Below are 13,597 nucleotides of genomic sequence, written 5' to 3'. Positions count from 1 at the left end.
ATTTCAGCTAGGCTGAATGAAGTCCAATGCTTTGTAAACAGGTATATTTATACTCTAATTCCTTTAGGCCTTTTTTTTCCCCCCTACTCAAAACAAGCCCTTCCATTGCAGTGTTCAAGTCAAGTTCTCTTCTGTTATGTATCAGGGATGCTTGTGAGATGGGGGTTCTCTGCTCCTGCTGACATTTCAGCTTGGGTTGGTCAGTGTCCAGACTCAGGGCTCACCCAGTGCCTCCTCCATATGAAATACACCAGGCTCTCTAAGGCCTCTATGACATCCATCTGCTGTCCTCTCTGCTTTGGGGCCTGATGAAGAGTTCATTCCAGTTTAATGCATTCTAGTTTAATGCTTTTCAGAGTCCCAAGGCTCCCCACCTCCTGCCCTTGCCCCCTATCTCCAATGACCCTATGATGACATGTCAACTGTCTCCCTTCTCTCTAGCCCAAGTTCTGTCTAGCCCAAGTTCTATCTAGCCCAAGTTCTGTCTAGCCCAAGAGAGCCTCCAGGTCAGGGCTGAGTTTGGTTTTGTGTTCAATGTCTGGTTCTGGAACAGAACCTGGCATTCAGGAGGCGTTTAGGAAACAGTTGTGGAATTGGACAGAGTCCACATGCAGACCTCTAAGGTCACAAGGCTCTTGTCCCCCGGCTTCCCCCTGGGGACACTTCTCCATCTGCCTCTCCTGACTGCAGCCTATCCACTGTCCTCTGAGGACCTGGTCTTGTGGCATGATCTCGGTTTGTTTCTTCCTTTCCCACAAACTTCCAATTTGAACCGCCTTCAACTGGCCCCTGGTTCTCCTGCCAAAGATCATTCTTTCCTGTATTGGGAGGGTTATTCCCCGTTACTCCGTATTCTCACCCAGAGGGTGAGGCCCTGCTTTCTTATGGTCCAGAACAGAGAATGCTGGTCCCAAATGCTCCACATATAGATATGCTCCAAGTCATGTCCCCTGGCTCTCCTTTCTCTCCCAAAGTTACAGCTTGAGGCTCAAAGAAGAAACAAGAATATCAACCTGAATCCTTTTGCTTTCTTATCAGGACTTCAGACTCACTGAAGACATATTCCAAATTCCTTCTGGCAATATTGTGGGCCTCACTGAGCTGTCATTATGGATTCAGGTTGATACAATGCATCTTAACTGGTGGATCTCTGATACTTTCTATTTTAACTGTAATCTTTAGGGGTAGTTCTCTAACTGAGAAGCACCAAACATATGAAGAGCACCCTGCCTCTGGCTTGCTAATAGAACTATAGAACCCTACGAGTTGAGACAGCAAGTGGGGACTACTGGATCTGAAGGAGGGTGGTCCTACCTCCAGGATAAATAATGATTGGTCTAGGGGAGCCTGGGTGGCTCAGTTGATTAAGCGTCTGACTCTTGATTTTGGTTCAGGTCATGATCTCATGGTTTGGTTCTTGTGAGATTGAGCCCCGAGTTGGGCTCTGTGCTGACAGCTTGGAGTCTCTCCCGTAGGCATGTGCATGCATCTCTCTCTCTCAAAAATAAATAAATAAAACATTTTAAGAAGTAATAATGATTAGTCTAGAGTTGTAATTCTATCCTGCCTGGCCACTTGTTGGTCAAGGTAGACCCAGTTGGGACCGAAGAGATGTAAGGTGGAAAAGAGTCTTCCTTCTTCCTCCTTCTTGCTGTCAGTCCGACCTGATGCCCGGAACTGCAATAGCCTTCTTGACCATTAGGAAAGGCCGAGAGAAATGCGGAGCCATCTTGGACCACCACCATCTGGGGCGCTTGTTATGCAAGAAAAATAAATCACTATTTCTTCAACACGCTTTAGCTGGCTTTCTGCTACTAAAAACCTTCTGCTTGCTACTTCTTGTCTGATTGTGACCTACTGCAGACACTGATCCAGGAGTGGGAAAGCCGTGTACAACAGGGAAGCCTCACCTTTGTGTATTTGTATTTGACAAGGCTCATAAAGAGTACTCTTGTTTCAGGGAGCCTGAGTGGCTCAGTCGGTTAAGCGTCCGACTTCAGCTCAGGTCATGATCTCATGGTTCATGGCTCTGACCCCCACATCAGGTTCTGTGCTGATAGCTCAGAGCCTGGAGCCTGCTTCGGATTCTATGTCTCCCTCTCTCTCTGCCCCTCCCCTGCTCATGCTCTGTCTCTCTCATCTCTCAAAAACGAATAAACGTTAAGAAAAATTTAACAAAAGGGTACTCTTGTTTCAAAATAAACACAACTGAAATGAGTTTCCTTTTGAGGATTTGGGATGAATTGGTTACCTCCCTTGAAATCGCTAGGACATGATGGAATGTTCTACAACAAGGAATGGAATTTATCATTTAGTAATACTGAAATATTATTGTGGTCTAATTTGTACAGGTTGAAGCAGCCGGCATTAACTGAGAAATCAGAAATCAGCTCCTAGACACGCCTTTTCAGCAAAGCCAATACTTGTGTTTGGCTGGGTATGAAAAATACCCAGTATTCTGGTGGACGGTGAAAAACACCTTAAAGTTCAATATACTTTATATTTAAACCAGGAGCTGAGATCCCTGGAAGTCTAGAAGCAGTTACGGGTCCGTGGTGTAGACTTCAATTTCTCAGCCTCACTCGTATGAAAAATGTCCTCTGTCAGCCCATCCACATAACAGCAGTCATTATGTAACAGGCGGCAGTCTGGGAATGATGCTCTGATGCCATGAGCTTCCTTGTTCTTCCCTGCAACTACTCCTGTGCACGAGTTATGATTCTAACCCAGCCCCGGCTGGAACAAAGCATGCTGGGAAATTTGCACCTCATTCATCCATGGCCTTCCTAACTCTTTACTCATGTGGGAGCATTGGTGCTGAAGCTGGGGATCTGAGGACCTCAGAATCTGGCTCTCTGGAGCAGGCCCAGGGTTCTCACCTCCTAACATCTGTAGGAGATTTGACCTTTGAATGCAGAGGAAATGGTCTCTCCCTTTCTTGCTCCATACCACCTGAAATATCCTAAAAGACACTTTAAAAAAGTGTTTATTTATTTTTGAGGGGAGGGGCAGAGAAAGAGGGAGAGATAGAGAATCCCAAGCAGGCTTCGTGCTGTCCATGCAGAGCCCAACACGGGGCTCGAACTCACAAATCACGAGATCATGACCTAAATGGAAATCAAGAGTTGAATGCTTAACTGACTGAGCCACCCAGGTACCCGTATCCTAGAAGACATTCTGAGGGTAAGGACCGAAACTGGCTGGTCACAAAGCCTGCCTTTGCCAGCAAAACCAGGCAGGTGTAGAAAGAGAGCTCTACTTAAGAAAAACCAACAGTTGGGGCGCCTGGGTGGCGCAGTCGGTTAGGCGTCCGACTTCAGCCAGGTCACGATCTCGCGGTCCGTGAGTTCGAGCCCCGCGTCAGGCTCTGGGCTGATGGCTCGGAGCCTGGAGCCTGTTTCCGATTCTGTGTCTCCCTCTCTCTCTGCCCCTCCCCCGTTCATGCTCTGTCTCTCTCTGTCCCAAAAATGAATAAACGTTGAAAAAAAAAAAAAAAAAAGAAAAACCAACAGTAAACCACCCATGGATATCCTTTCTTAAGGTTTCTGCACAGACAGAACACACACACACACACACACACACACACACACACAAACACAAAACAGCAGAAAAATTGCTGAGATCAACTGTGATCATAACTTGTCTGTATAGAAGCATTGTTAGCTAAGAGCAGCAACACTGAGCAACTCTTAAGCACCTACTGTTTGCTAAGGCAGAGTGGTGGTCATGCTAAATGTGCCATCAGTTTGAGAATATTTTTGCAAGTTTTCTTGTTCTGCACTTAAGGACATGGGGGGAAGAGGTCACCACTCTACTTGGCCACTACATCCAGGTGGATCCCATGAGGCGGTTCTCCCTGGCTTCTGACCTCTGACCTGAGACATCTTAATCCCAGTTAGCCTGCTCATCACAGTTTCCCAAAGAAGACCTCCTTATTTTTTATGGGTTGATATAAAGATTACGTGTCTTAAAACAAGTTTTCCTAGATGTCTTTTCCTCGCCCCTCCTGAACAGATGAGAGGGAGAGTTGGCAAAAGTATACTTAAGACCCTGGCCTGATGAATAACATTTACCATCAATGAGACAAGTTCATCTGCAACGCCCAAATTCTGAATATCAGAGATAGCCTAAGACAAAGAAATGTCACTCTGACAACGGGCCAGTTGAAGGCTCATTTTGCTGAAGGCTCATTCTTAGCTTTAAATAATATCATGAGGGGTGCCTGGGTGGCTCAGTCAGTTAAGCATCTGACTTTGGCTCAGGTCATGATCTCGTGATTCATGAGTTTGAGCCCCGCATCGGGCTCTGTGCTGACAGCTCAGAGCCTGGAGCCTGCTTTGGATTCTGTCTCTCTCTCTCTCTCTGTCTGTCTGTCTGTCTCAAATACTAATAAACTTAAAAAAATAGTATCAAGGAAATTGTTTACCTACCTTCCTACAGTGCCACACTTATCTATCCCTAAAATGCTATTTCACATTTCTCTGTATCTACAGATCAAATGTTTGAAAAACATAACAGGAATGCACAACATACCCAATTTCTATTTCTATTCCAAACATATTTGACTTGTTTAGAACCCACCTGAAAAATGGGGATTTGGATAGTTGGCCCAAATGCACATGTTCCCATATATTTAATTTGGTTTAAGTTTTGTATCCATCAAAAAAAAATCACTGATTTTTCATCGGCCTAAGATCATCTTGAATGTCAGGCAGAACTTTAGTGGGTTAAGGATAATGGAAGTGACTCCATCTCCATTTCCTAAGATTTACATGGTATTTGAATATGCCAATGTGGTTTGGACGCAATTTGAAAAGATTAGTCAAATCTTAACCACGACCTAGCAAATGGCTAACTGCAGAAAGGCACAGCTAAGTCATGCCATCTAACCTGGCTGATAAAGACAGTGAAGTATTAGCATCCCCAATGGAAGGCCACCGTCCCAGCCCAAGGGAAAAGGTCTCTGCTCTGTCAGAGCTAATTTAGTTTCTTTGTTGCGGTCAAATGGGTCCCAAGAAATGCTAGTTGTTCTAAGCTGCCATGACATCCCCCTTTCTTTCCTAAACCCTGACTCTGGTCTTCAATATATTTGGCTCTGTAACACAGCAAGGAGAAATTGGAGGGGAAAAAGAGGTACTTACCAGGAAACTTGTTCGTCATAAATGAACTGTAAAAAAAAAAAAAAAGAAAGAAAGAAAAAGAAAAAAAGGACAATTAGACATACACACATATGCAATGTCTGCACGCATACGCGTGCTTTATGACTGCACGTCTTCCAACCATGTAGCTGGTTTGTTGGGAATCAGGCTGGGGCTGGCCTGGAATACGACGAATCTGCAGATAAGCTTCCCTCTGTGTGGTTTCATGTGTGGCTAATGTTAGTGGCAGGAGGTGGTGTTGGCGGATGGGGGTGGCACATTGAGGAGGAGAGAAGCAGCAGACCATCCTGTCCCTCCTGGCAATTTCTGTCCAACAGTGCAGTGAGAGGAACACATGACCCCCTGCTATGCAGAGCAAGCCGCACTGTAGAATTTTAGATCCAGAAGGGGATGGGGAAGCCTGGCAGATGCTTGCAAGCATTAGCCACTTGTGGGCCACCTGTAAGACGTCTGCATGTGCCTGTGTACTCTGTAGTACCTTTAAGCTTTTAGGCAAGCATGCAGACTTCTATGTACTCAATATTTTTTTAAGTGGACCTATTTTGTCTGTTTGTTTGTTTGTTTCCCTAAAAGAATTTACTTTCAAAGGAAACTCTGCATCACAACCAGAAGTAGAGAACCAGCTTCACTTGCCACCAGTGTGCAGAGGGAGAAAAATAAATGTGCTGACAACAGTGACTGAAAGTCTCAGCAGGGCACTGTGGGCTGCCCATGCCCTGGGCCACGGGCCTGCCCTTTTGCTAAAGGAGATAAGCAGGAGTCAGAGGCAGCTGGAAGAAATACAAGAACCAAATGGAGATTTTGCCCCGATCAGATAGTATCCAAAAGGAATATACAACAAAAATTGAATTCATTTAACCCCTAGCTCATATATCATTCCAAATCACTTCTCACTTTAGGGGAAGAAGCGGTATAATTTTGGCCCTTTGATTCTATATGGGGAAACGGAGCCACAGAGAACACAAGGAATTTTCTTGAGGGTTCACAGAGTTTGTTTTAGAACTCGGGCCTGGCTCTTAAATCTTCTTTCCATGACACATTTATGTGCCCAAACGGTGCACTGTTGAAAACAAGTGGGAACGCCTATATTTTAGTCAAGCAGGAAGCTGAGCGTTGCTTCATAGCTTGCACTTTCCACCTTCACCAGATACGATTGCTTCTGGGTATGATCATCTCTGAGCAGGTGGCCCTCTGGAGACTCTAAGGCAGAAGAAACATCTGGGTTCAAAGTGTCAGTACTGCACAGATTTGGTAAAGTCAACAAATGACACAGGCATCGCTTCGGTCCCCAGAGATCAGAATAACCATATGTTGCGAGAGAGAGGCAGAGACGAGCAGGGGAGGGACACAGACGAGCAGGTATGGCTCAGAAGGCACATGAAAAGACCTCTCTCCAATTATCCCAAAGGCGTAAAGACAAGAGGAGAAGAAAGGGTCCTCACTTATTTGTACTCACACTTCCTGACAAGACATTGACAAAGATGTTGTCTTCAGCAGCTTTGTGACTCTTGTTATGGGATTCAACAGGTTGACATTTGCATGGAAATGTCAAACCAGAATGGGAAGAGAATTAAAGAAATAAAGGAAACCATCCCGTGATCTAGGCTGGATGGTATGCAATCCATCCCTTGGAAGGCTCCCAGACCCTTTTGTATAATCACCAGCTTAAAAAAATTGTTGTTGAGAAATCATGGAACAGAACAAATGATTTAAGATGGAAAACGTTTCTATTAATTGAAGTTAATTCAGTATCAGTCTCGAGTAGCACGCTGGAGCAATCAATTCATCGTCACTTAAGAGAGCACGAGACACTGGTAAAGAGTTTATTAAAGTGCCAATTTAATTTTCGCGTATCAGGGAAGGCAGGCGATACTGTATAATATAAAAGCAGCTATAATATAAAAGAAGCCCTTATTCTATGCCATGTGACGGACAGGTGGGGGCATAGATCAGTATGCCTCTAGTGATTGATTATCTCAGTGATCATAACAATGGGGAAAAATCAGAATAGGCTGAATTGTACAAAATGAGAATGGAATTTACACAGGACACAATGAATCAGGGAATAGTGGGCTCTGAACTAGATACACAATTAAGGAGCATCATGAATCCAACGTTAAGGCAGTGGCTGTGGCCAGGGAAGTTGGGGGTGGGAATGTGCTTGAGGGAGGCAGGCCAGGAAAGCGAAATGTCCATGGCCTCCCTACAAATTCTGACAAATGGTGGTGACCTGGAAGACTGCAAATAACGGATGAGGGATATCCCATCACTGACCACTGACAGCCAGGAGCCCTTAGCTACCCTGTGGCTAATGAGCAAACACAGTCTGGGTTTTAATCAACTTCTTTAAGAAGATTGGGTGGGAAAATGAGAGGACTAAAAAAAAAATAGCAAAATAGATAAAAGGAAATAAAAGTTAGGCCTTTAAGAAAACCTACGAGGAAACAGGAAAGGAGGCGGACGGCGAGTTATGTCTCTGAGCCTTGTTGGTGGCCTCTGGATGAGGTTGAGCCACTGATCATCACACACTGAGAGGGCTGAAAACGAGGAAACGGGCACTGTTCACAGAATGTTCCTGTGGGAGAGTATGGCACTGGACCACCCTGACGCAGTGCTGGAATCGCTCCGTCTGGAAACTTAAAATGACAAGAACAGGCAACTCTCCCACTCGACATTGCTGATGGTTCCAGGGAATGGATTTGTTACTCCTAACGGTTTTATTTTATTTTACATTTTATTTTATTTTATTTTAGTCTATTCTATTTTTCTTAAGGCAAATGTTGAATATCCCTCTGTATTTCCACACTCTTTCCATGGCTAAAAGAAGACGAAACCACTGCCTTGGCCCCTTACAGCGGCATTACTAGGGTAGAAAAAACCCCCCCGAGATCGTTTATATAGGTACCTGTCTGAAACAGGAAATCACACCCCCACTCCCACCCATTCACCACTAGGTGGTGCTCACGTCCTACCCTCTGCCTGTCCATTCTGCCAAGGCAGTGAGTGGGGTTGGAAGGAAGTCAGATCAAGTACATTTCAAGGCTCCATGAAACTTCCTGGTAGGAGGGTAAGCACCTCAAAACAGACGGCTTCCTAAAGGAATCTTCAGCCAACGTTGGGGAGGCAGGACACGTTCTGAGTTGGGGACAGGCAGGTCCCTCAAGCTCATACCACCACTCAAATCCCGTGTTGCAGTCGAGGGTCCTGCTGTGTGGCCTTTGGAACTGACTCACCTTTATCCTGGTCAGGTTTCTGAAAACGAGCCTTGCTTGGGGAAGCAGCTCTTTGTGCTTTTCTGGTTGTGTTTGTGCCAGACACTGTGGCCACCCCCAGTGACCACGCACGGGTGGTGCTAAGTGGCACCTGAGCCCCAGGTTTGCTGCACACGGCTGGTCAGCAGACCTGCTCTCTGACCCCAATGTGATTCATCCAAAGCTACCTTTGGCTTCACCCTTAAGCTTTCCACGTGTTCCACAGATGGGCTAAATGTGAACACACACACGCAAGAGTGATTTTGAAGAAAAAAAAAAACCTCTCTTTTCCTTCAGACCTCAGAGAAACAGTTGGGTACCATGGAAACCAGCTTTCAGTCCTGGTATCTGCTCTAGAGTTCTTCTAAGAGAGATAGGCTTACAGCAGGCAGGTGAATCCCTGGATGACATCCCAGGGAACTGCTAAGGATGTGGCACCCTCAAGCACGGAAAACACGGGCCAGGAATTGCCCAGGTGTGTGGACAGCAGACAGCCTGGCTGGCTTCTGAGCAGAGAGGCAGGTGGCTGTCCCCACACTGCATGTCAGTCCATGGATTGGCTTACTACAAGCTGTAGCCATGGAGCAGAAGCAGCCGCACTGAAGAGCCTGAGATTTCCGTAGCTTGCGTTACAATCACTGGCACCACTAGGATGTTCAGCAGCACACGTAATAGGAGAAAATCAACACCACTGTTGTCTTTCAAGAGACTAAAACCTTGAAAAATCTTTCCTCCCTAGATGGAAACGGAAGCTGCCCCTGCCGCCCCGACTTGTCACTCAACAGAATGGAGACGCCCTCGGGAGATGTGCCCAAATGGAGTTTTGACTTCCTCAGCTCTGGGGACTTGGGGTGCAGATGGCTTAGGCGAGGCCATCTGAGGGAAGGCCTTCTGAGGGAAGGAATCTGATGGAATGCACTGGAAAGCTGCTGTTATGCACTGATATGGTTTACACTTGAAGGTTAAACAGGAGTTTCGATGTCAGGATCTCTAGCAGGTGGACGACAGTGGTGGGAGCTGAAGGAGGGTAGGAAATAAAGACTATCTAAAGGCAGGGCTTGAGCAGAACTTGCACTATGAGCAGGGCTTGAAGTATGCAGAGGCAGGATACCAGGGGAAGGAAATGGATACAGGGACAGATTTAGGATACGGGGAGGATAGTTTGCTAAACCAAAAAGGTTGGTTTGCTGGGCAGTGCGAAACCAGAGACACGTTAACTACAACTTCCAAGTTGTCTTCCTTATGAAAGAGAAGGGGGTCCTCTCTGCATCCCACAGTCTGGCTGACCCACTTCCCTGCTCCTGGAGCAGACCCAAGGAAGACGCGGCTTCCTAGTGTACCCCGACATCATTTAGAGCAGGCCCCTCCTCCTCTCAGGGGCGGGGATAATGACACAGGCCACACTTTGTATGATCATCGTTGATTTGTTTAAAGACTTAAAATTTCTCACATTCATTCCCTGGGAGAATCTTCCAGCTTCCATGGTTATTTCTCACTTTGCTAGAAGGGGAGCGGAGATGTAACAGGGGGTACCATGAGCATAAGAGCTTCAGTGTTGCTGAACTGGAGAGAGAAGAGGCAGGGAGTGCCTTGCAAGAAGGGGGCCAGGAAGGAGAGGCCTTGAGCCAGAGGGGCAGGGCCCTGGAAGCCAGTGGAGGGGTAGGGGGAAAGGACAGGCATCAACATGACTCTGACATGTCTTTTCTCTCACAGATAGGGCAACATAAGAAGATTCTGGATCAATTACAGTCAGCTGTCTTAAGGAAGGAATTCCAGGAGAAGGAAGGCAGAAGCTATTCCCTTCAGTCTAAAAATAGGAAGAAAGCACAGCCAGCACATACTTACTCTCTAATGGTGGACTGCATGGTGGGTGAGGGAAAACAGGATGATTTCAAGATGAAAAGGCAGATTTGATTGGAGGGGAAATCCAAATTCTTTTCTAGGGAGGCACAGATGTACCATCTTTGACACTTCCTCTGGCAAACCTGAGCTATTGCTGCTCCCTGACCCTGGGCAAGTCCCTGAATTTCTGGAGCCTCAGTTTTGCCATCTGTAAAATGGGACCCATGTAATTCGCTGGCCTGCATAGTCGTGAGTACTGAACTAGAAATCCTTCATTGACAGACCCAGCACTCGGTCTTGCAGTATTGAGTCTATGCTTGTTAAAACTTAGGGAAGGGGGGGCCTGGGTGGCTCAGTTGGTCAAGTGTCCGACTCTTGGTTTTGGCTCAGGTCATGATTTTATGGTTCATGGGTTCGAGCCCTGCATTGGGCTCTGTGTTGATACTGCAGAGCCTGGTTGGGAATCGCTCTCTCCCTTGCTCTCTGACACTGCCCCACTTGCTCTGTCTCTCTCAAAATAATAAATAAACTTAGATTTAAAAAGAAAAAAACTTAGGAATGCCTGTGAGAATGTGCATATATTTTCTACGGATGGATTTGCTCGCTACGACTGTGCTATCCGGTATGATAAGCACTAGCCGCATGTGGCTACATACGTTTAAATAGATTGAAGTTAAAATTCAGTTCCTTGGTCTCCTTAATTGCAAACCAAGAGCTCAAGAACCACCTGTGGCCTGTGGCTACACTCCTGGACAGTGCTTCCCAGGCCATCTCTGGCGGCTGGGTCAGCTAAGTGGTCTCTCTGTGTCCCCACAAAATCCCCTTGGGACAGGGGATTGCAGTCAGAAGAGAGGGAAGCGTTACCTCGAATGGGCCTCACCCCACATGCCCATGCTCAGTTGCCCCAAGGGCCCCCCCAACTGCTGCCAAGTGCTTACCGGGCCCTTCTCCAGGTAGGTGGCCTCCTGAGTCTGGATTTGTGAGCCAATGAAGTGATCTAGAACCTGTCTCTGAGGCCTATCCGCTCTCCCAAGAGGTTTCCCTTCTCTTAATGCCCACAATCTGCAATCTCAAAGCAGAGACGAAGGGTAAAAATAAAGTATTCCTTTTTAGGGCAGCTGTTAGACGGAGGATGTAATGAATCATTTGCATTTATGTAAATTACACGATTATGTAAATTACAGTAACATTTCAATAAAAGGGATGGGTGGGGCCCGCTGGAACCGGGAGAAAGTAGGGCCAGGCAGAGCTGCGCTGCTGATGGACGTCGGTTGGGGGTGGGTCACCGGCATGGGACAGATGCAGCAGGACGGTCTGTAAGAGTTTGCAGATGCACATAAGGACATGCGCCAAGAACCCAGAATGCTTTCAGAACCTAAGAGGGGACACTTCTCTTGCAGAGAGAGACTCAAGTCATGGGGTGAGCCTCTGGGCCTTGTGCGGCTTCCCCAGGGCCTGAGGCTTCTCTATGTGGAATGTCACCAGGGCTAGAGAGAGTTGCCTGATGGGGTGGGAAAGGCAGACAGACACACACTGAATGTTTCTGATACTATAATTGCCATTGACAGTAACACATTCTTAATTTCTTCTGCTTTCTCCCTTCAAGACAACAACAAGCCAAGCAGAAAATAGCACAGAGCCAAGGTAGATGGAACCCAAATATCCAAGTGAACGCAGTCCCTGGTCTCTAAGTTAACTGTCTTTTTTTTTTTTTTTTAATGTTTATTTATTTTTGAGAGAAAAGGAGAGCAAGTGGGGAAGGGGCAGAGAGAGAGGGAGACACAGAACCTGAAGCAGGCTCCATCCTCTGAGCTGTCCGCACAGAGCCCAATGCGGGATTCAAACTCACTCACCGCGAGATTATGACCTGAGCCGAAGTCAGATGCTCAACCGACTGAGCCACCCAGGCGTCCCTCTTAGTTAACTGTCTTAAGCCCTGTTGGTTTCAGTGTGTACATGCTTGTCTTGTTCCTATGTGTTTGCTTGTTGGTCTTATCCATCTCTCAAGCCAGCTTCCATTTCAGCTGCTTCAGACCCAGGTAATCATGACTGTCTGCACTCTCCTGGTCCAGTGGCACAAACGTCCCTGTGGAAGCTGTCTCTCCTGTTGTCTGGATCCAGGGCCCCACAGTTTGTCCTTGGGGCGCCTCTGAACGGGGGTCTGTAAGGCCTCTCACTGGGATGTACATAGAAATAGCCATCTGGTCCCACTTAGTCCAGACTTGCCCTCTGGGTGAACGAGCTCTTTATTGCATCCCCCCAGGGGACCAGGAGTTCTGTCTTCTGAACATTTCAGAACCATAAAGAGTGGGTAGAAGGTTAAAAAAAAAACCCTAATAGTTAAAATAAATTGTTCGGATGGTTGGTAATTATTTGTGGATAGGAGGAAGGCTTTTAAATACAGGAATTTTAAGTGTCCACTGCAGGGTCCCATAGGGAACCCCATATTATATAAGGAAGGCCAGAAGGAAAGTGATTTTGTTACCATGACATTGGGGGAAACATAGAAAAAGGAGAACAGGAAACCCTGATAAAAACAGCGGGTGTGAGCAGTAGCCTGGGGCTGGGCCATGGAATAGATTTGGGGACACTGAGAAACCCTTTCTGCTAAATGCCATGCTTCTATGTATGACTGTTCTACTCCTTACGCCAGTTTTAAGACTTATGTGAAAATGACCCCAAAAATGAACAGCAGTCAGAAATCTAGACAAGTGGGCTGCCACGATGTCTTGTGTTTGAGAATCTCAACATCTCCTCTGGAAGCGATCACTGCCAGGCAGCAGAGGACTTATCCCAAGGAAATGGTGTCCAACCGCATTTGAAGTTGAGTTTCTGAGGTGAGCATGCATCAGAATCACCTGAGGGGCAGAGAAGATTGTGACCAACATTCAACTTCCTGGGCTCTCCTCCAGAACCTACTGGATTGAAATCTCAGAGTTACACCTTTTAGATAAGAATATTGGGTGTTTCCAGGGTGCACTGAAGTTGGCAGGACACCAGTAAAAGTCAGAAGAGCCAAGACTAAACGCTGAGGACTCAAGCTTTATCTCTGCCATTACTTTCTAACAGTGGAGAAATGTAATTTTTCTCAAATCGGAAAACTCCAGCCTTGAAATCTGGTCTGTAAACACACAGTATAGACCTTCAGGGAATAGCAGAGAATCACTGGCTTTTGCACCTTGCGGCCAGCCATCTGAGGAAAATACAGAGCTGCGGCAGCCTGGGTATTTCAGCTGGCTCAGCTCTGTGATTCACAGCCACGCATGAGGCAGATTACTGGTTGGCCCAAAGACCCTACTCGGGTGGGCATCACCCGCAGCCCAAAGAAGCAAAACCGCTTTACAT

General features: G+C 46.6%; 1 protein-coding gene across 2 annotated transcripts in view; it reads right to left on the bottom strand.

Moving 5' to 3' along the window:
• SLC24A3 (solute carrier family 24 member 3) overlaps window positions 1-13,597 on the bottom strand; it is a 487,209-nt gene that overhangs the window by 51,853 nt on the left and 421,759 nt on the right. For both annotated transcript variants that reach the window (XM_030310180.1, XM_030310179.1), the window contains exon 8: window positions 5,142-5,167. In XM_030310180.1, coding sequence (XP_030166040.1) covers window positions 5,142-5,167 — 26 coding nt within the window. The remainder of the gene's footprint in view (window positions 1-5,141; window positions 5,168-13,597) is intronic.

Source organism: Lynx canadensis, chromosome A3, assembly GCF_007474595.2.
Source record: "Lynx canadensis isolate LIC74 chromosome A3, mLynCan4.pri.v2, whole genome shotgun sequence".
Classification (NCBI taxonomy): domain Eukaryota; kingdom Metazoa; phylum Chordata; class Mammalia; order Carnivora; family Felidae; genus Lynx; species Lynx canadensis.
The sequence above is the reverse complement of the archived record's forward strand: the minus strand, read 5'-3'. Positions and strand labels throughout refer to the sequence as shown.